Here is a 22,544-nt window from a genome sequence, read left to right as displayed (position 1 = left end):
TTTTAATCCTCACCTGAGGATTTTTTTTTGCATTTATCTTCAGACAAAGTGGGAGGGAGAGAGAGAGAGATAGAAATATCAATGTGAGAGAAACACATTGATTGGTTGCCACCCATACAACCCCAACCAGGGCCAGGGACGAACCGCAATCAAGGTACATGCCCTTGGCTGGAATCGAACCTGGGATTCCCTGGTCCACAGGCTGACGCTCTAACTGCTGAGCCAAACCAGCCAGGGCCAGACCTTTTATTTTGAAACAATCTGAATAGTAATCGTAAGGAGGGTTATTTAGAAGATACTTGTTTTCTAGGAATATTTTTGGTGATAATAATGAAGTAGTTATATTGTACATTTTCTTTTCTTTTACTACTAGGAAATAGAGCAACAATTTCCACAATTCGTTCTTCTTGTTTGGTGGGCTGTGCGATTACCCAGGACCATTCAGATTCTCTCGTTCAGGCAGCTGCCATATCTTGCCTTCAGCAGCTTCACATGTTTGCACCACGACATGTCAATCTATCTAGTCTCGTTCCTAGCCTTTGTGTAAGTATAAAGCTCTTTCATTCATTGATTTATTTAGCATGCCCCAAATTTGTTCCCCAAATGATCAAACGAGACCAAAATAAACAAAAAAGCAAGTTTCCTGGATGGTGAATTCTAGGGTTTTGGCTTCAATAGTCACTTTATGGCTGTTTATTTTATTTACTGATTTTATTTTTCACATCTTAAGTATTTTGATGAACTATTTATTTCTTGGCCAAGAATTCTTTATATTTTTAGTGTTTCACACTCAGAATTTTATTTCTTGAAGTTTGATTAATAACCTCTGAAGATTGGTTGCTGTCCTCACAGTCATTAATATATTCACTCAAATATTTAGTGAGAGCCCACTATGTGTTAGACACCATGCGCCCTGGCTGGTTTGGCTCAGCAGTTAGAACATTGGCCTGCAGACCAGAGACACCATGCAAAGAATAGGAGATGCATTATGGATGAGATAAGATAAAGCCTGTGTCATAATGAAGTTTTATAGTTTCAAGGGAACATGATCAACAGTGATCATTTACAAACAAGAAAATTGCTGAAAATGGCTACAGGAGAGCATTTAACAGGGAGCCTATCATAATCCAGGCATTCAGAAAAGATTCCCTGAAAAAAAAGATATTTAAGATGTGATTTTCAGGATAAATAGAAGTCAGTTTAGGGAAGAGCATAGTATTAGAGTGGATAGCATTTATTTTTAGGCAGAGAGAAATTATGTGAAAGGCCCCGAGACAGGAAGGAGTGTGATGCATTTAAGGAACTGTTTATTCATCTGGTAGAGTGGTACAAAAAGAAGCCCATATCTATTGGGTTAAAGATGGAATAGGAACAGAAACTTCTTTCCAGAAGTTTAACTGTAAGGAGAAGACAGAGGACAAGAGGGCAAGGGGATAGTAGGATCAGGAGAGACTCTTTCTCTCCAAGTAGTGAGAAGTCCGCATGTTTAAATGAGATGAGATGAGATAGAGTCAGTTGGGAGGCAGGGCTTAGTGGTGTAGGGCAGAGAGGGAATATTTAACATCCAAGGTTTCTAATGGGATAGAGTTTCCAGGGCATAAGTAAAGGGATATCTCTTCGAGTGCAGCATAAAGAAAGGAAGAGAAGATGAGTAGGTATAGGTGGATTTATAAATTTGGTGGCTTGAAGTTGACGGAGTTATCTAATGACTTATACGTTTTTTTAAAAAGTACGTTCTTACTGATTTTTTAGAGAGAGAGGAAGGGGAAGAGAGAAACATCAATGTGAGAGAGAGACATCGATCGGCTGCTTCCTGCACGCCCCCTACTGGGGATCAAGCTCGCAACCTGGGCATGTGTCCTGACAAGGAATCAAACCAGGACCTCTTAGTGCATGGGACGATGCTCACACTGGCTTGGCAACTTTTACTTTCTTAATCAAGTAAAACAGAAGCTCAAGTCCCATGAATGAGGAAGCAAAGATGAGGGTCATAAGTTTGAGGAGAATGGGATGTGGGAGTTGGGAGTAACTGGAGAAATACAAGATCCTGTGGTAGTCCTGAGGGTTCACTGGAGATCAGTGGCTCTCTTTGGCTCCATTGTATGATTTATGATGGTACCAGTTCACCTCGTTGTGAAAATTTTCTCCAGTACCTGTAAGCAAATTTGGTGCAGGCATTGAACAGCCAGGTACTTTGATATATTCATAGTTGGGCTTTGACCAAGCAGATTCAATGAAATGACAGGATGAGGCAGGCGAGGAAGTTAACAAGGCAGTGCTAAAACAATGGATTATGAGATATCATTTGGGTAAGGGAGAAAGATAAAGACAAGAGGAGGCTGATATACAGGGAGAAGGACAGACACTGTAGATATAACCATGGGAAGATATTGCTGAGGAAAGAGAAGAGAAAGTTATTCACAACGTGGTGAAGGAACTGAAAGACCATGATATTTGATCTCATGTGATATATTCAGCTTTACTCAACAAGATTGGCTCCTGTTTCACCACAGACCACGGAGAACTGAATTATTCCCAGATTATCAAGGAGTTTGAGTGTGCCACAGTGCAGAAACCAGATGCACGTGAAATGTTTACAAAGAACACCCACAGCCCTGGCTGGTTTGGCTCAGCGGTAGAGCGTTGGCCTGCGGTCCAGAGAGACCTGGGTTCGGTTCCCGCTAAGGGCGTGTACCTTGGTTGCAGTTTATCCCCGGCCCTGGTTGGGTCGTGTGGGTGGCAACCACTCGATATGGCCCTTTCACGTTGATGTTTCTCTCTCTCTCCCCACTCTATCTGAACAAAAAATGGAAAAATGTCCTCGGGTGAGGATAAAAAAAAGAAAATAATCAACCAAGAATGTATGCTAGATTGAATTCTGCAGCATAATATGGAACATCCTGGCAAAAGCCATGGTCTAATGCTCAAGCTCTGAGGCCACAGATGGCACCTCGTGAGTGACGTGAATTTGTTACAGGATACAAGCTTAGATAGGCAACTGACAAATGTGATGAAGATGCAGACACATACTCCATAAGTTGTCTGGTTCCTTTCTTCTTTTTTTCCTCCTTAAAGGTAATTATGCTATGAAGGTTGACCTGATGAGGTAGAACACATTTGAGACAACCTGGGAAAGGAATAACATGACTTTTTTTTTTTTTAATATTTCTTTTATTTTTCTTTATTGATTTTTAGAGAGAAAGGAAGGGAGAGAGACAGACAGACAGAAACATCGATGAGAAAGGACATCGATCGGCTGCCTCCTGCATGCCCCCCACTGGGGATCAGGCCCACAACCTGGGCATGTGCCCTGACCGGGAATCGAACCGGCAACTTCTTGGTGCATGGGTCGACGCTCAACCACTGAGCCACATCGGTCGGCCTTTTTTAAAATCTCGGTGGGAGTTATCAGTAAACCATGGGGAATGCAATGAGTTTCCTTTGTGTTAACACAAGGTTATATCTCCAAACTGATTTTCTAAGTAGAACCTCAAGATTTTATTCAAGGCATGTTGGAGCACTTTGTTGAACTTTTTTCAAAGTCTATTAGTGAGATTACAGGTAGTGGTGGGAAGGAGGCAGCCTGGCAGGGTAAGATGAGAAAAAGGGCCATTCAAATGGTTGTCCTGTTTCCCTATTGACAAAAGTCCCTTGTGCTGTCTCCATTAGTGGATCTTTTGACACTCTCTGAAAAATAATCTACACATGTGTTCATCCATGTTAGTGAGAACAATTCAGATTTTTATAAATTTCATGTTCCTTTCTCCCCAGTTATTGTCTGCTTATTATACCATGTTCTGACAGAATTATTCCACACAAAAGCATGTATGTCCTCCAGGATAATTGCAGGAGATGTCAGTGAGAGAAAGACTTGAGCTGAATGCCCAGCATATCAATGACAGATCCTCAGTTGTCCAGGGTGGTAGGCACAAAAAGAGATAGCAAGATGAAAAAGTGTAAAATAGTAGGGGTTCTTTTTTTTTTATCCTCCCCCGAGGACATTTTTCCATTTTTTGTACAGATAGAGTGGGAGGGAGAGAGAGGAAGGGAGAGAGAGAGAGAGAAACATCGACGTGAAGGGACACATCGAGTGGCTGCCACCCGCATGACCAACCAGGGCCGGGGACAAACTGCAACTGAAGTACGTGCCCTTAGCGGGAACCGAACCCGGGTCTCTCCGGACCGCAGGCCGACGCTCTAACCGCTGAGCCAAACTGGCCAGGGCAGTAGGGGTTCTTATAGGAAGGTGGGGGTCTACTGTAGGAGCAAACAATGCTGCTGTTCCTGAGGTTTGTGGAATGGAGGGGTGGGGGGCTTTCTGGAAAACAATTAGGCGTAATCTATAAAAATTGAATATATGCATAGATACTATTGCCCAGCAGGTCCATTGTTAAGTAAATGCTTGACAGAAATGCACGCACATGTATGCCAAAAGACATGTGCAGGAAGGTCATTGCCACGTTACTCATAGTAGCCAGAAAACAGAAACAACCTAAATGTCCATCAGTCAGCAGAGTGTGTGAAGAGTGATGTAACTATTTCGGGAATACCACACAGCCATAAAAATGAACAAGCCACTCTTACATGGCATCACATGGACCTATTGCTGATAAGAAGCCAGACAGACACAGAAGAGAACACACTATTTATTTCCATTTATCTAAAGTTCAAGAACAGGCTAAACCAAATTATAGTGATGGGCAGCACTATAGATTATAGTTTTCTCTGAGGGGCAAGGAAGGGACATGAGGAAGCCACGTATATTTATCAAATTTATTATGTTTTCTAATATTTTATTAGGAAATGTCAACGAAAAGTTTTCAAACAAATACATCTTTACTTTTACCTGGTTTGCAGTGACTGTAAAGATACCATTGATTATAATTTTCATGTCTAATTTTAGAGATGTTAAAATGAAAAAAAAAATACACCTCAGAATCATTGAAATGGAGTTTTTGAAAACACTTTGTATATTGTAAAATGTTTTATTTCTTTCACTTGAGCTCTGCCAGTCAACATTTGCTAAGTGTATTTTCTCAGCTACAGTTCTATTTAATTACAGCTAAATTAAAATTTTATGGTGTTCTACTTCATATATATTTGGTCATTTGATTATAACCACAACTGTACAGATAAAAATGCAGAGACTCTGAGAGACTGACTTGTTCTTCCCATCTCCTGCGGCCATGCCTAAGCTTTCTGATTATAGGAAATACCAAAATTTCATAGTGTATTTGTTTTCAGAATGAGAAGTGAATAACATTTTGTTGAAAAAAAGCTGTCATTTTCTCCCCTCAGTTACATATATATATATTTTCATACTTGGTATAAGTTTCATGGGCTATGAATTTTATGCAAATATATTTTGAGTTACAAATGCTATATTAATAATATAAGACATATATACTATAATGATATATTAATAATGCTGTATTTTAATCATATAAAAATGCACTGTCTAGCATTGTGAAGGTTTGATATATTCTACATAATTATTCCACCCTTCATCATTTCTATATAGAATTCTTTCTAAAATGTATTAAATTACCTAAAAAATAAAAAAAATGAAATGTATTACTTGGGTACTTAAAAAGTAGCACATGAAAGATAATTTAATATTTTCTTGATGAATCAGATTTATAGTAATAATGATAACAGCTAACATTTATTAAGCTGTTACCATGTGTCAGCCACTTATGTGAACTTATTTTATTTTCGCTATATTCCTGTGAAGAATTACTATTTCCATTTTACATATGGGCAAACGGACAGGGAGGTTAAGTAACTTGTCTAAGGTCACTCAGGGTTAAGTGACAGAGCTGGCACTCAAACCCAGCTTGGCAGCAGAGCCTGATCTCTTACTCATTAGGCTCTGCTATGCCTTTTATTTTACTTCATGTATTAGAGTAGCCGTATGAATTCTTTCAGGAACTTCTGAAGTCAAAAAAATTATATACCAAAAGGCTACATTTTGCGATTCTTTTCAGATGTTTGTTTGCTTGATATTTTTTTAAGAATTTTAATTAATACCCTCTTTACTTTCAATTTTTACTATATACTCTGCCCCCTAACTTTTCATTCACTACATTTAATCTCTATGCACTTAAAAAGTTAAATGACATCCAATTAAAAAACGGCAGAGGACCTGAATAGACACTTCTCCAAACAGAACCTATAAAAAGCCAGGAGACATGGAAAAATGCTCATTATCCCTAATCATCAGAGAGATGTAAATTAAAACAACTATGAGATATTACCTCATACCTCCCAGAATGGCTGCCATCAACAAATCCTCAAACAACAAATGCTGGCAAGGATGTGGAGAAAAGGGGACTCTAGTACACTACTGGTGGGAATGCAGACTGGTGCAGCCACTATGGAAAACAATATGGTGTTTCCTCAAAAAATTAAAAATGGAACTGCCATTTGACCCAGTGATCCCATTTCTTGGAATATATCCTAAGAAGCCTGAAACACCAATCAGGAAGAATATGTGCATCCCTATGTTCATAGCAGCGCTATTTACAATAGCTAAGATCTGGAAACAGCCCAAGTACCCATGAGTACATGAGTGCATAAAAAAGCTGTGGTAGCCCTGGCCGGTTTGGTTCAGCGGTTAGAGCGTCCGCCTGCGGTCCGGAGAGACCCGGGTTCGGTTCCCGCTAAGGGCACGTACCTCGGTTGCAGTTTGTCCCCGGCCCTGGTTGGTCGTGCGGGTGGCAGCCACTCGATGTGTCCCTTTCACATCGATGTTTCCCTCTCTCTCTCTCCCTCTTTCTCCCTCCCACTCTGTCTGTACAAAAAACGGAAAAATGTTCTCGGATGAGGATTAAAAAAAAAAAAAAAATTAAAAAAAAAAAAAAAGCTGTGGTACATATACACAATGGAATACTATGCAGCTATAAGAAAGAAAGATCTCTTACCCTTTGAGATAACATGGAGGAATCTGGAGAGTATTATGCTAAGCGAAATAAGCTAGTCAGAGAAAGTCAAGTACCATATTATCTCACTTATTTGTGGAACATAATGAACAAAATAAGCTGTCGACCAAAAGAGATCCAGAATCATGGAAGTAGGGAACAGAATGACAAACCTTAGAGCCTTAGAGAGATGGGGGTGGGAAGGGAGGGAAGAGATCAACCAAAGAACTTATATGCATACATGCACAACCAATCCACATGGACACTAGGCTGGGGAAGGCAGGAGGGGGGTGGGAGTGAGAAGGAGGGGATCAATGGGGAAAAAAGGGGGGCATATGTAATACTTTCAACAATAAAAAATGAATGAATTAATTTTTTAAAAGTTAAATGACAAAGTTTAGTAGGGCCATGTGTAAAATAAGATATGCAAAAGATCCTTCTGGAATTTTATTAGATCTATTGTATGATATTTAGTGCCCAGGTCTTGGGACAGTTACTTTGGCTACTAAAGTATTCTTTATATATTTTATTGGTATTATCACTTTTCTGAAAGGCCATTATTTGACTATATTTTTTAAACAACCGAGGCTGTTAAATGAAGAGCCTTTTCACAAGGTAGGTATTTCTATACCTTCATGAGGCAAATACGATTACAGTTTTAAAAAAAAAAATTATCATGGTTTCCAGGTTCACTTATGTAGTTCCCATTTGTTACTTCGACGAGCGGCTGTGGCATGTCTCCGGCAGCTTGCACAGAGAGAAGCAGCTGAAGTATGTGAATATGCCATGAGCCTAGCAAAAAATGCAGGGGACAAAGAGAGCAGTGGAGCCCGTAAGTTATTATACCAATCAATATTCTTTTCCTCTGAATACTTGAACATTTCAAGTGACTATCACTTATGAAACAACATTTTTTGTGTTAAAATATTAATTTTTTTATTCTTTTAAATAAAACCATTAACATCTTAAAAATACCAGTGTAGTTTTCTAGGTAATTTTACATTTTTACCTTTTAAAAGACTTTATAGCTTAAAAAAAAAATAACCATTTAGTATCTGCATACTTCTGCCATCCCTTGAGAATGATTTAGCTGTATAAAGGATAACTAACTCTGGGGATAGTGCTTTGTAGTATTAGTAGACTTAATAGTTAACTTTTAGTGATACAGCTTTTCCTTTGAGAGGGAAGGCCAAAGTAACCAATAATCTATGAAATGGCGGTAGATGTTTTGATAGTAAGTCTTCAAAACTTTCTGCTTTTTTGGGAGGGTTTTTAGTATAGCTTGAATTCATAGCTGGTCTTCCACTCTCCAGGGATACTTGAGGAACTTTTTCAGATTTTAATTGACAGAAATATTTCCCCTGTTGTGAGAGAAAATTTTTACTTATAAGACTTTCTAAAGCATAGAGGTTTCTTGGGGACTAAGCAAGATACCAAAATAACTTCAATTTTAGCATAGTAAGACGAGAGTTCTATCAACAAACATACTGTATTCATTCTTAGGGCCGCCTTTTATTACTTCTGTTGTTTATGAGACTGAAAAGATTTTCAGAAAAAACAAGAACTTTAATACTATTATGTAACTATATTATATTTTGATTATTTTTTTTTACTTTTTTTTTGTTGTTGTTAATCCTCACCTAAGGATATTTTTTTCCGTTGATTTTTTTTTTTCTTTTCTTTTTTTAAGCGAGAGTGGAAGGGAGGGAGGAAGGGGGTGACACACACACACACACACACACACACACACACATTGATGTGAGAGACACACATCAGTTGGTTGCCTTCAACATGACCCCGACCAGGGCTGGGACAGAACTGCAACTGAGGTTTGTGTCCTTGACTGGAATCGAACCCGAGACTTTTTGGTCCACGGGCCAATGCTCTACCACTGAGCCAAACCGGCCAGGACAGATTTTCCGAAGTTTTAAATGAACCTTTAGGATACAATGAATTTATAATTCATCTCTGGCTTTATAAATTAAAAAAATATGAGCTATAAGACTGTTTCATTTTGTTCTTCTAACAAATGTAGCAAAAACTTTTTTCTTCAGTCCATTATATTAAATCTATTTAGAAAATATCTTTCCCACTCTTGTTAGAATCAAAAATTTTTATTGAGCATTCCCGAAATTTATTTAAAATACCTCAGAACATCAGTCTGAAAGATTAGAGTTTTATCTTTAATTGTCAGAAGATATAGAAATTGGAGCCCACAGATAAATTGTATATATAGCTAGCTGGTTTTGTTGCTATTGTGAATTTACATTTAAGCCTTACTTCTTAGTATAATTGTTACCTGTAATATACAACAAAATCTTATACAAGTTTTATCTGTAAAAATTGCTTTTCAGATGTCAGCCCTTTTGCACCTGGAGTAAGTTCTCAGAGTGATATCCATTGCCGGCACCAAGGTGTTAATATAACAGAAACAGGTCTAGAGGGACTTCTTTTTGGAATGCTAGACCGGGAGACAGATAGAAAATTATGTTCTGATATTCATGATACTTTGGGACATATGCTTTCATCACTGGCTGTAGAAAAACTTTCCCACTGGCTAATGCTTTGTAAAGATGTCCTGGCAGCTTCTAGTGGTATGTATTTAATATATAAAATATGTTCTCAAAATAATGAAAATTATTTTACCTCTGGTATGTACCTATATATACATATATATAGGTACATATATAGATATGTAACTTTGAGCACACATTTTAAAGTACTTACAATTTTTATTTAAAAATTTTTTTTTCTTTATTGAGATATTAGAGACAGAGGAAGGGAGAGGGAGAGAGAGATAGAAACATCGATGAGAGAGAACATAGATTGGCCTCCTGCACGCCCCTCACTGGGCATCAGGCCTACAACCTGGGCATGTGCCCTGACCGGGCATCAAACCGGCAACCTCTTGGTGCATGGGTCGACGCTCGACCACTGAGCCACACCGGCCAGGCATAAAGTACTTAAATTTTTAATCTAAATATCTGTAAAAATGTTAAAGGTTATATTATATTACAAACTAATGAACTTTTTTTTTTTTTGGAAAAAGACTAAATTCAAACTAAATTTTTCTATATTAAAATCCAAGGTTGCTTTGTGGATAACACTGTAAGTTAAACTAGTGAAATATGTAAGATACCTTGATTTTTGCTTTATTGTCTAAAAAAGAAAGCTTGCCAATTTTACTGTTTTCAAAGGATTGAGAACTTAGTCTTTTTTTTAATTAAAAATATTCTAACATTAATGCTATTTCTAAAGCATCATTTTTGCTATATGTGAGGTTGTTATACATGCTTTTATTTTTGTTACAGATATGAGCACTGCAACTCCGTTTGGTAGTGGAAAAGATGAAGAATCTGAAAAGAAGGATGAGATGGATGATGATATCATGTTTACCACATTAGGCGAAGAAGATAAATCAAAGCCTTTTGTGGCACCTCGGTGGGCCACTCGAGTATTTGCTGCTGATTGCTTGTGTCGAATCATCAATTTGTGTGAGAATGCGGACCAAGCTCACTTTGATCTTGCCATGGCACGCTCTGCTAAACTACGAAACCCTACAAGTAAATTTAAAATCAGTACTCTTTTCCCCAAAGTATTTTTATAGATATGTAATATTTTACTGCTTTAGGATGTAGCTTTCATTTTTCTCTCTCTCATTTGTCTAAGGATAATGATGGCAATAACTTATGTTTCCTTAATACATTGTCCTAGTTTTAACACTTCAGTGTTAAAGCTCAGGTTAGCACTCTATTTTACAGAAATGACAAAGCTCTAAGGTGCATAACGTGAGGTTTGCTGTCCCCAGCATGCAGAATGTCAGACTTTATGAATGCCTTGGAAGATTTCAAACTTGCAGATTTCAGACTCTCAGGTTTCAGAAATGCTATTAGGTATTTTTTTAAAGTTTAAAATTGTTTATTACTGAAACCCCTCACAGGTTTTTAATGTTTTGTAAGTTTTTTGTACAAAGTATCTCTTGGATCAGATATTAATGAGGAATTTAGAAAGAGGTTATGAGGTCCAGTATTTTCATTTTATAAATGCAGACCCAGAGAAGCTGAGAGCTGTGCATTAAGAGACTCTGTATCTTATACTTGTCTGTTCATCACCCCATCATTTTTTAAAGATCTGGAGATAAATTTTATGTATTAATAGTAATGAAGTCTACACATTAAAAATGCCTTTCAGTTAGCTTTATTGTATTTAAGAAGCAGCAGAGCTTACAAATGAATTAAACAAACAAAAAGTAAAACATGGTATATCAAGTATAAAATGTGAATCTGAATTTAGGGTACCAGCAAAGCACGAAATGTCATAAACGCTGTCTTTATTCATGTCATTATTCATCAAATATTTACTGAATCCTGTTTTTTTTTTGCTACACACTGGGGATACAAAGAAAAGAGAACATAGTCCATACCGTTGAAGAGCTTCTAGTGTAGAAGACAGAGAAACAGACTTATCATCCACATAATTATATGTCTCAATAGTGGTAAGAGAGAGTGCTTTGGGAACATAAGAAAAGGAGTATTCATATCCCGAAGAGCCAGGGAATACCTCACAGAAGATATCATTTTGAAGCTAGGTTTTAAAGGCAGAGAAAGGGTTTTCCAGGTAGAAGAGGCTGGTTATATTTGTTGTCTATTGCTGCTATATAACAAATGACCACAAACTTAGTGACTTAAAACAACACAGATTTATTGATTTATAGTTCTGTGGGTCAGAAAGTCCAACATGAGACTTGCTGAGCTAAAATCAAGGTGTTGGCAGGGCTTCATTCCTTTCTGGTGGCCCTAGGGGAGTCCTTTTTCTTGTTTCCCCCCCGTTCCACCTGCATTCCTTGGCTTGTGGCCCCTTTCTCTGTCTTCATTTCCAGCAAAGTTGAATCTCTCTGTGATTCTTCTTCGGTCATCACATCTTTCTCTCTGATTACAGCCAGTAAGGTGCTCTGCTTTTAAGGACTCGTGATTAAATTGGGCCCACATGGAAAATTTAGGATAATCTTCCATTTGGGGGTCCATCACCTTAATCACTGCTGCAAAGCCCCTTTTGCAATGTAAGGTAACATATTCACGAATTATAGGGATTAGGGTATGGACATATTTGGACACCATTATTCTTCCTTAGACGCTGACTGATTTATGGTAAGCACAGGGTGTAAGAATTTGTAAAGGATTGGAACGATAAGTGTGCATGCTATATTTAAGGAAAAGTGAAGATCCTTAAATTGGCTTTCTTACTATTTTTTTTTAAATATGTTCTTATGATTTTTTAGAGAGAGAGAGACAGGGAGAGAGAGCTAGAAACATCGATGTAAGAGAGATACTTAGATCAGCTGACTCCTGCACACCCCCTACTGGGGATGGAGCCTGCAATGTGAGTATGTGACCGGCTGGGAATCTAACCAGGACCTCTCAGTCCAAAGGACAACGCTTAACCTACTGATCCACACTGGCTGGGCAACTTTCTTTGTATTTCTTTCTTTTTAAAAAAATTTTAAATAATTTTTCTTTATTGATTTTAGAGAGAGAGGAAGGGAGAGGGAGAGAGATAGAGATATCGATGAGAGAGAACATTGATTATCTGCCTCCTGCATGCACCCCACCGGAGATTGGGCCCACAACTTGGGCATGTGCCCTGACTGGGAATTGAACTGTTGACCTCTTAGTGTATGGGTCGATGCCCAACCACTGAGCCATACCAGCCGGGCTCTACATCTTATTCTTATAAACGTCTTCCAGAATAGGGTTTGGCAAACTACTACTTGCAGTCCAGATCTAGCCCACAGCCTGTTTTTGTAAATATAGTTTTGTTGGAGCACCACATATCTATCTGTATGCATGCTGTGACTACTTTCATACTACGACAGCAGAGTTGAGTTGTTGCTATAGAAATTATATGACTGGCCAAAATATTTACTATCTGGTTCTTTACAGAAAACGTTTGCCAATCTCCGTTCTCAAAGAATTACTGACTCCTTTGGGGAAATTTCTGGTAATTAGTTTACCAATATTTTTGAAAGATTATGCTATGGAAGCTTTCTTGAAAGTGTATCTTTGTGCCCTGGCTGGTGTGGCTCAGTTGGTTGGAGCATCATCCTGTATACCAAAAAGTGGCAGGTTTGATTCCTGGTCAGGGTGCATACCCAGGTTGCAGGTCTGATCCCCAGATGGGGATGTATGGGAGGCAACTGATTGATGTTTCTCTCTCTCTCTTCCTCTCTCTCTCTCTCTATCAAATCAATAAAACATATCCTCAGGTAAAATTTTTTTAAAAATTAAAATCAACTAATTAACTAAAAAAATTGAAAGTATATTTTTGTTATTTTTAAACATGCTGAAATATGTGGATAAGTGCTTTAGAAAATAAATTTATTTTATTTCATATTTTATGTTATTACACTTATTTTTGGAAAAATTTTTTTTTTGCCTTCTACTTTTATTTTTAGATGACCTCTTAGTACTTCATCTTTCTGATCTGATTCGCATGGCATTCATGGCTGCAACTGATCACAGTAACCAGCTGCGGATGGCTGGGCTCCAAGCACTGGAAGACATTATCAAGAAGTTTGCATCTGTGCCTGAGCCAGAATTTCCAGGTCATGTGATTCTGGAGCAGTATCAAGCTAATGTGAGATATTGTATTTATTTAAAAACTTAAAATTGATTTGAGTGATCATTCAAGGAGTGAAGATTCCCTGGAGAAATGTATTTGGAACTGCAACCTATTTATTTATGTAGAAGGCATATCTCTACTACCATTGTCTGTCACATAGTTTGAATCAACCCCCAGTTGCAGAAACAATAGTACAAAACTTGTCACTATTTTTAAGTCATGATAGCATGTTAGTGATAAAACTAGAATAGAAATTCCAGGCTGGCTTTCCTATCTTGTGTTTACATGTTTAGCCATACCACTTAAAAGATAAAAGAACATTCAAAGAGTATTGTTGATTTGTTGCCATTATTTTTATTTATTTATTTTTCTTTATTGATTTTAGAAAGAGAGGAAAGGAGAGGGAGAGAGAGATAGAAGCATCGATGAGAGAGAACGTTGATTGGCTGCCTCCTGCATGCCCCCCACTGGGGATTTGGACCACAGCCTGGGCATGTGCCTTGACAGGGAATCTTAACTGGTGACCTCTTGGTGCATGGGTTGATGCTCAACCTCTGAGCTACACTGGCCAGCGTGTTGCCATTATTTTTATATATCAAGACTTTATAAGAATTTTTAAAATTAAAAAGCAATGGTGCCCTTTGTATACTGAAGGATAGATTAACTGTTAATAACAGCAGATAAAATATTACCAAAAGAATTAGATACTTTCAAATGATTTTTTTATTTCATTCTGAACAGACACTTATTTCTCCTGAGATTTATCCCTTTATTTATATTCTTTAAATGAGGCACAATAGATATAGTCCTAATAATGGTGGGTTATATAAAGGCAAAAAACTATATCAGCAAGGAAAGAATAAAATTTTTTACTGTGATTATACCAAAATCTTGGTTTCTTGTCTAAAAACTATGCTCAAACCTAAACAAAATAAAGTGTGAATAATGTATAATCCAGTGTTTTTATATCATAAGTAAAAGTGAGGAAGTTATAGTTTCTAGCCCAACTGGTTGCCAAAAACCTGTATACAACTGTTTACTCCCAAATACCCAACCTTTTGGAATAAAGGCCTTTTGTTTTTGTTTTAGTTTTTTTTTACTTTTTATTTAGAAATAATTTCAAACAGAAAAGTTGCAAGAATAATACAAAAAACTGTCTTATACCTTTTATTTATAACTGCCAATTGTTAATTTTGTCTTATTTCCTTTAACAATGATGGTGTCTGTCGGTCTTCTCTCTGTACACACACTTTTATTTCTAAACCATTTAAAAATAAATTATTTAAATCATGTACCTTTACCTTGAATACTTTAGACTGTATTTCCAAAGGATAACAACATTGTCTTACATAATCACAGAGCAGTAATCAATTTTAGGAAATTCAACACTGCTCTACTATATTTATATAATCTATCATATCCCAGTGTTTCACACAGATTTTTTTTTAAATCCTCACCTGAGGATATTTTTCCATTCATCTTCAGATAGAGTAGGAAGGGGGGAGAGAGAGAGAGAAACATCGATGTGAGAGAGACAGACACATCCACTGGTTGCCTCCTGCACGTCCCTGACCTGGGCCAGGACCAAATCGCAACTGAGGTATGTGTCCTTGACTGGAATCAAACTCACGACTCTTTGGTCTGAGAGCCAGTGCTCTAACCACTGAGAAAACCCAGCCAGGGCTATTATATCCCAGTTTTATCAGTCAGCCCAATAATCTCTTTTATAGTATTCTTCTCCTTCAGTACAAGACCCAGTTACCAGCTCTGATTAGTTGAATATTGCAATACTAATACTGCATTTAGTTGCCATGTGTCTTTAGTCACAGAGAGGGGCTCTTGATTGATTTCCAAAGTGCTGTTGATATGCCTTAGCAAGTGAATCTCTAGTGAAAGGGAAGAAATCTCAAATTAGGAGTTAACTACATCTAATTCCTTATTCATTTTATATATAGTAAATCTAATATAGCTAACAATCTGTAATTGATATTGTAATTAATCTGTAAAGCTCAGCCCTAGCCGTTTTGGCTCAGCAATTAGAGTGCCAGCCTGCGGACCAATGAATTGCGGGTTAGATTCCGGTCAAGTGCGCATACCTCGGTTGCAGTTCGTTGCCAGCCCTGGTTGGGTTGTGCAGGAGGCAACCAGCCCTGGTTGGATTGTGCAGGAGGCAACCAGTTGATTTGTCTTTTTCACATCGATGTTTCTCTCTCTCTCTCTCTGCCCCCCCCCCCCGCCTTCCCTCCTGCTCCATCTGATGATAAATGTAAAAATATCCTCAGGTGGGGATTAAAAGAAAACAAACCAAAAAAAAATAAAAAACAAAACTATAGCTCAAATTTTGTCACTTATTACTGTAACCAACAGTACATAGAATAATATTTTTTTAAACAACCTTCTTTTAAAGTATCTCTTTTTTTTAAAGAATAGTTTATTTATTTTTAGAGAGAGAGGAAGGGAGAGGGAGAGAAAGAGAGAAACATCAATGTGAGAGCACTACATCAATAGGCTGCCTCTTGCAAGGCCCCCAACGAGCACAGACCCTGCATCCCAGGCATGTGCCCTTGACTAGGAATCAAACTGGCAACCTTTCAGTGCACAGGATGATGCCAGTCAACTAAACCACATTGGCCAAAGCAAAGCATCTCTTTTTGACGTGAAATGATCTTTAAGTTTTTTTAGTGAATAAAATTTTATGCTAAGTTATTTAAAGGAATTGATCCAAAATTATATAAAGTTCATCCATGAGGGAAATACTGATAGAAATATGTGTAGGAAGAAAAAGGATAGCAGTTTTTTTTATTATCTCTGGGGACATGTGACTTTGTCAGAAAATTCCATTTACAGTCAAATAAAAACAAAGGAAAAAGAAATAAAATCCATTGCTTATTTATTGTATTTATATAGATTTGATCATGATAATCTCCTGGAAAGCAAAAGAAAATGGTATGGTTCAGTTTATTGTAATTGGAAAGAAAGATAAGAAAAATGTAATAGCCCTGACCAGTAAGTAGCTCAGTTGGTTGGAGTGTCATTCCATGCACCAAAAGGTCTATGAGTCAGGGCATGTTCGGGAGGCAACTGATTGATTTTTCTCTCTCACATTGAAGTTTCTCTCTCTCTCTCTCTCCAAAATCAATGAAAATATATCCTCTGGTGAGGATTTTTAAAAAAGAGAGAGATGTAATGAAAAGGAAGGAACAAAGTTGTCTTTTGTGTGTTTTCATCTCCAAAGACAAGAGAGGCTTTCTGTTTACTGCTTATCTTTAAAAATAAAATGCTTGGTCCAGCCAGTGTGGTTCAGTGGTTGAGCGTCGACCCATGCACCGAGAGGTCACTGGTTCGATTCCTGGTTGGGGCACATGCCCAGATTTTGGGCCCAATCGCCAGTGGGGGGCATGCAGGAGGCGGCCAATCAGTGTTCTCTCATCGATGTTTCTATGTCTCTTCCTGTTCCTTCCTCTCTCTCTAAAATCAATGAAGAAAAAAAAATTTTTTTTAACAAAATGCTTGGCCTGGATGGTGTGGCTCCGTGGTCGAGTGTCAACCCATACATGCACCAAGAGGTCGCCAGTTCAGTTCCCCATCAGGACACATGCCCAGGTTGTGGGCCAAATCCCCAGTGGGGGGCATGCAGGAGGCAGTCAATCAATGTTTTCCCTCATCGATGTTTCTATGTCTCTTCCTGTCCCTTCCTCTCTCTCTAAAATCAATGAAGAAAAAAAATTAGAAAAAATAAATAAAATGCTTGTATTCATTTTTCTAGGTGGGAGCTGCTCTAAGACCAGCCTTTTCACAAGATACCCCATCAGACATAATAGCAAAAGCTTGCCAGGTAAGAAGGAAAATAGGGTCTTCTATTGTTATCATCTATAAATTCATAGATCGTTTAGAATTTCACTTCTAAGAAAGAAGATAGAAAAATTAAGGAACAGCCCTGGCCAGTTTGGCTCAGTGGTTAAAGTGTCGGCCTGCAGACAGAAGGGTCACAGGTTTGGTTTCAGTCAAAGGCATGTACTTGGGTCGCAAGTTCAATCCCTGCCCCAGTTCTGGTCATGTAGGAGGCAACCAATTGATACATCTCTCTCACATTGATGTTTCTCTCTCTCTCTTTCACTGTGTCTAAAAATCAATGGAAAAATATCCATGCGTAAGGATTAACAAAAAAATACAAAAAAAGAAAATAATAATAAACATTGTCTTAAAAAAAAAAGAAAAATTAAATAACATTTATTTTTATCTTGGTAATAGAAGAGTGACAGTTTCCTTTTTTTATTCTGTATCAAATGATGAAATAGAAACTTAATCATATCCTCTTTTGTTTGTCACAGCTGAGGACATGACTTTGGAATACATAGCTCTTATATAACTCATAAGTAAACAGAAATATGACAATCATAAGAGGGACTAAAAAGTAAGATCTCAAAATCCAGAATAATTAAAGAATATATAGTAATGATAATTAGCTAACAAAATATTTTTTTGACTACAGGCTATGAAAATTCTACAAGTTTCTAGGTTTTAAATGATCTGAAAGATAATTTCACAATATGGATATTGCATTGTATAATCCCAGGTTTTATTATCAGATTATTGTATCTGAAGAAAGTCACAAAAGCACGTGTTCCTATACCTTCAATAAATTCCTCTTTTTTTTTTTTTTTTTTTTTAAGAGAGGGAGGAAGAGAGAGAGAAACATTGATGTGAGAGAGGCACATCAACTGGCTGCCACCCACACAACTCTAACTGGGGCCAGGGACAAACTGTAACCGAGGTACGTGCCCTTAGCGGGAACTGAACCCGGGACTCTCTGGACCGGAGGCCAACGCTCCCAGCTGTTGAGCCAAACCGGCCAGGGCATAAGTTCCTCTTTTTTATGCCTCATCCTGAAAAAGGATTTATGCATTAAGCTCTAATCTTTCAGAAAATCAGATAATTCATCTGCTTATGTAAAGATAGAATAGAAGCAACTCTCTCCTTCCAAGTTTTCTGGAGTACAGAGTTGTGGTCTGTCATTATTGTTTAGAAGCCACAGTCAAGCTACATGTGGCCTCTGTGGAGAGAATGTTCTGCTATTTGCAATGATAGTTTGAAATTCTGACTTTGTTCTCTCTGTGGCTGAATGGATTAGCCTCTTCCTTCCATTGTTAAGACTTTCTTTTCTGTGGATCATGCTACATACTTTGGAGTTAGAGTAGGTCAGTTGCTTTGGAATTCCAACATACAAACATCAGAAATCACAGTCATGTATAGATATATGTATTATAGTGATGTTTCAGAGCATAGTGTAAGCAGAGAAAACCTCCTACAAAGCTCCTGATCATTAGAAAAACAAAGGCTATTAGATCTTGTGACTGAGTGGTATGAACATTTCCTGTTACTGAATTTGCCTTAAACATCTTATTTCTTATGTGGCCTGAGCTGCTTTTTCCATAAGCAAAGCATCTTTATCTTTTTCAGTGGCAGGCATAAATTTTTTTACCTTCTATCCTCTGTTTCTGGAAAAAACCCTGGTTTTGAAACAGCTGGAGTGATGTTTCCTTACGGGAAAGTAAGGACTCGGCTATAGGCAGATCATGAAACATGGCATCCCAACTTGTTTGCTCGATAAATGTAACATTAAACCTGGAAATCAGGGTAATTCTTAGATATTATAGGAAGATGTTCAAATATAACACAGTTGGGGACAGTAATCAGTGGGCTAATCAAACAATATTTAAAGCAGAGTAAAAATCATAAACATAAAACATACTTTAAATATTGATTTCAGCTTAGAACTTATAAATGTGCATTCATTTATCACTCTTTTTATGTAAGGCCAAGGTCTTTTCTCTGAATATAATTTTGCTGATTCAGTGCTGCTTTGTCTTTCTGCGTAAACCAAACCCTATTGCAGTGTCTGCAGTTTCTAATTTCATGTTCTTTAAAGTGGAAAACGGACTTAGGTTTTTGCAAAGTAAACAGTGCCAAATCTGAGTCTTTACAGTTTTCTCTAACTTTTAGTTGTATTTCTACCAAATTTTGCAGAAATATTTATCAAATCTCTCCTATATGTTTTGTTTCCTTAGGAATAACAACTCTTTATTCTCCTATTTATATTTAATCTTTTTTATTGTAAATGTCATATTTTCAACATTGTTTTGACTGGCATTTTATTTAGCCATCAGTATTTTCATAATTGATAATCAATTAAAAATAGCCTTATTAATTTTTATTCAATTTAGTTTTGAATCCTTAGATAATAAGACTATGAGAATAAAATAGCTACATAAATATTTATTCTCAGCTTTCAAATGTTTTAAATATAGGAATACAATGTATTAACCATGATTCAATATCCAAACGCTCTGAAAGCCAAAAGCTTTTTCATAATTTATTTGGTAGCAAAACCTGAGCTGACTGTACTCATTTGGCCCTGACATGAAGCTGAGTGACACTAAAGTACTGGTTAAACTCTTTCATTGTGATCCATACTACCTTTTCTTTGAGAAATATCCATGTGTTAATTATGAGGTGCTGCCACACATCATGGTTGTTGTCTTTCTTTAATTTTTTTTTTTTATCCTCACCCAAGGACACTTTTGCATTTATCTTCAGATAGAGTGGAAGGGAGAGAGAGAAAGAGAAACATCCACATGAGAGAGAGTGGTTGCCATCCACACGACCTCAACCAGGGCCAAGGACAAACTGCAACTGAGGTATGTGCCCTTAGCGGGAACTGAACCCTGGACTCTCCGGTCCGCGGGCCGATGCTCTAACTGCTGAGCCAAACTGGCCAGGGCTTGGTGTCTTTCTTAATTACATTCATGTTCCTTGTTACCTTTTACCAAAAAGTTGTGAATTGTGAAACATGTCTTGGCCCAAGGATTTCAGATAAGAAAGTAAGGACATGTAATAGTCGAATTAAGCTGGTACTACTAAACCATGCCTTCCTTCTTGACATTCTTCCCTTGGCTCCAGTTCTCACCACACTCGCCTGGTTCTCCTTTTGGGTTTCTGGCCTTTCAGTTTCTTTCATTGTTTGTTCTTAATTCATTTGTCCCTTAGTGTAACTATTTTTCCTGTGTTCTGTCCTTAATATTTTATTTTATTTTATTTTTCTTCACTTATTTTAGAAAGAGAGGAAGGGAGAGGGAGAGAGAGATGGAAACATCAATGAGAGAGAACATTGATTGGCTGCCTCCTGCATGCCCTCCACTGGGGATTTGGCCCACTGAGCCACACCAGCCAGATTTTAAGACTTTGTTTTTTGTTTTTAAATCCTCACCTGAGGATTGATTTTTTTTTTTTAGTGAGGGAGAGAGAGAGAGACATCAATGTGAGAGAGAAAAATCGATTGGTTGCCTCCTGTACATGCCCTGACTGGGGTTCGAACCCACAACCTAGGTATGTGCCCTGACTGGGACTCGAACCTGCAGCCTTTTAGTGTATGGGATGACACTTCAACCAGCTGAACCACCTAGCCAGGGCAAGGCTTTAAAAAAAAAAAAATGGGCCCTGGCCGGTTTGGCTCAGTGGTTAGAGCATCAGCCTGCAGTCCAGAGAGACCTGGGTTTGGTTCCCGCTAAGGGCATGTACCTCGGTTGCAGTTTGTCCCCAGTCCTGGTTGGGTCGTGTGGGTGGCAACCACTTGATGTGTCCCTTTCACGTTGATGTTTCTCTTTCTCTCTCTTCCTCTCTCCCTCCCACTGTATCTGAACAAAAATGAAAAAATGTCCTCGGGTGAGAATAAAAAAAAAAAAATGCATCAATTCTTGTGTGGAGCATTCCCAGGTCTATAGTATAGTTAACCTTGGACCTTGCTCCTGAAATCCAGACCCAAACTTCAGCTCCCTGTTGAATGTCTTTCCCGAGTCTCCAACTGGCACTTTATTTATTTATTTATTTTTATCCTCACCCGAGGATATTTTTCCATTTTTTGTACAGATAGAGTGGGAGGGAGAGAGAGGAAGGGAGAGAGAGACAGAAACATCGACGTGAAGGGACACATTGAGTGGCTGCCACCCGCACGACCAACCAGGGCCGGGGACAAACTGCAACCGAAGTATATGCCCTTAGCGGGAACCGAACCCGGGTCTCTCCGGACCGCAGGCCTATGGATGCTCTAACCGCTGAGCCAAACCGGCCAGGGCTCCAACTGGCACTTTAAACTCAGCACATCAAAATGTTCACAACCAAAATCAAGCTCCCTAACTTCTCATCTCCACCATTTTCTATTTTTGTATGTTCTCTCTCTTACGCAGTGGTGTCACCTTCCTTCCAGCAGCTTTGGCAATCAAAATTTGGCAATCTTTGATTCCTCACACTTTTTGCATGTCCCTGTGCCCCTCCCCCTAAAAATATTTATTTGGTTTTTAAACCCTGTAATTTCTACTTCCAAGTCTTTCCCTGACACCTCTTCCTTTTTCTTCCATTTCAGTTTGATCCCTGTCATCTCTGTTCCATTGTATTGTAATAGACACCTAACTGATCACATTGCTTGCTGTCTATACACATTCCTTCCTATGCATAAGCACTGGAGCAGTCTTTCAACTGGAGCACAATTCTAATAATGTCCCCCTGCTTAGAAGCCTTGGAAACTCATGGTTGCCTACAGAACAAGTCTGAATTGAGTTCTAATAGAATTTAAATTTTATCATAATCTGATCCCTGTTAACTTTCCTACTCTCATCTCTTCCCCCATGTAACTAACTCCCCTATATCTATACACATTAAACCTTCCTGGTATCTAAATATACCCACTTTTTCTGCCATAATTAATCTCTCTTTCCTGATTTTAAGGGTGTTATTGTAGTCTTAAACATTCTCATGGGTTCATTCAATCTGTTTTCTTTTTTGAGGACAGCAACTAGATTTTTTTTTCTTTATTTTTATTTTTTTTAAATCTCTTCTATAGTGCCCAGAATAACCCTTTGCTTGTAGTAAACAGAAATTGTTGAATTGAAGAATTATTCACCATTGACCTGATTTAGGTGAAAATCTTTTCTGGCAAAATTTTTATCTAAC

The 22,544-nt window shown here is 37.9% G+C and overlaps 1 protein-coding gene across 3 annotated transcripts in view; it reads left to right on the top strand.

Moving 5' to 3' along the window:
* Nucleotides 1–22,544, top strand: part of HEATR5B (HEAT repeat containing 5B) — an 84,923-nt gene that overhangs the window by 40,189 nt on the left and 22,190 nt on the right. For all 3 annotated transcript variants that reach the window (XM_036262277.1, XM_036262279.1, XM_036262278.1), the window contains 6 exons: nt 374–543; nt 7,608–7,752; nt 9,275–9,514; nt 10,232–10,483; nt 13,372–13,553; nt 17,305–17,373. In XM_036262277.1, the coding sequence (XP_036118170.1) occupies nt 374–543; nt 7,608–7,752; nt 9,275–9,514; nt 10,232–10,483; nt 13,372–13,553; nt 17,305–17,373 (1,058 nt within the window). The remainder of the gene's footprint in view (nt 1–373; nt 544–7,607; nt 7,753–9,274; nt 9,515–10,231; nt 10,484–13,371; nt 13,554–17,304; nt 17,374–22,544) is intronic.

This window comes from Molossus molossus, unplaced genomic scaffold (assembly GCF_014108415.1).
Source record: "Molossus molossus isolate mMolMol1 unplaced genomic scaffold, mMolMol1.p scaffold_m16_p_15, whole genome shotgun sequence".
Taxonomy (NCBI): Eukaryota; Metazoa; Chordata; class Mammalia; order Chiroptera; family Molossidae; genus Molossus; species Molossus molossus.
This window is presented reverse-complemented; position numbering and strand designations above follow the sequence as displayed.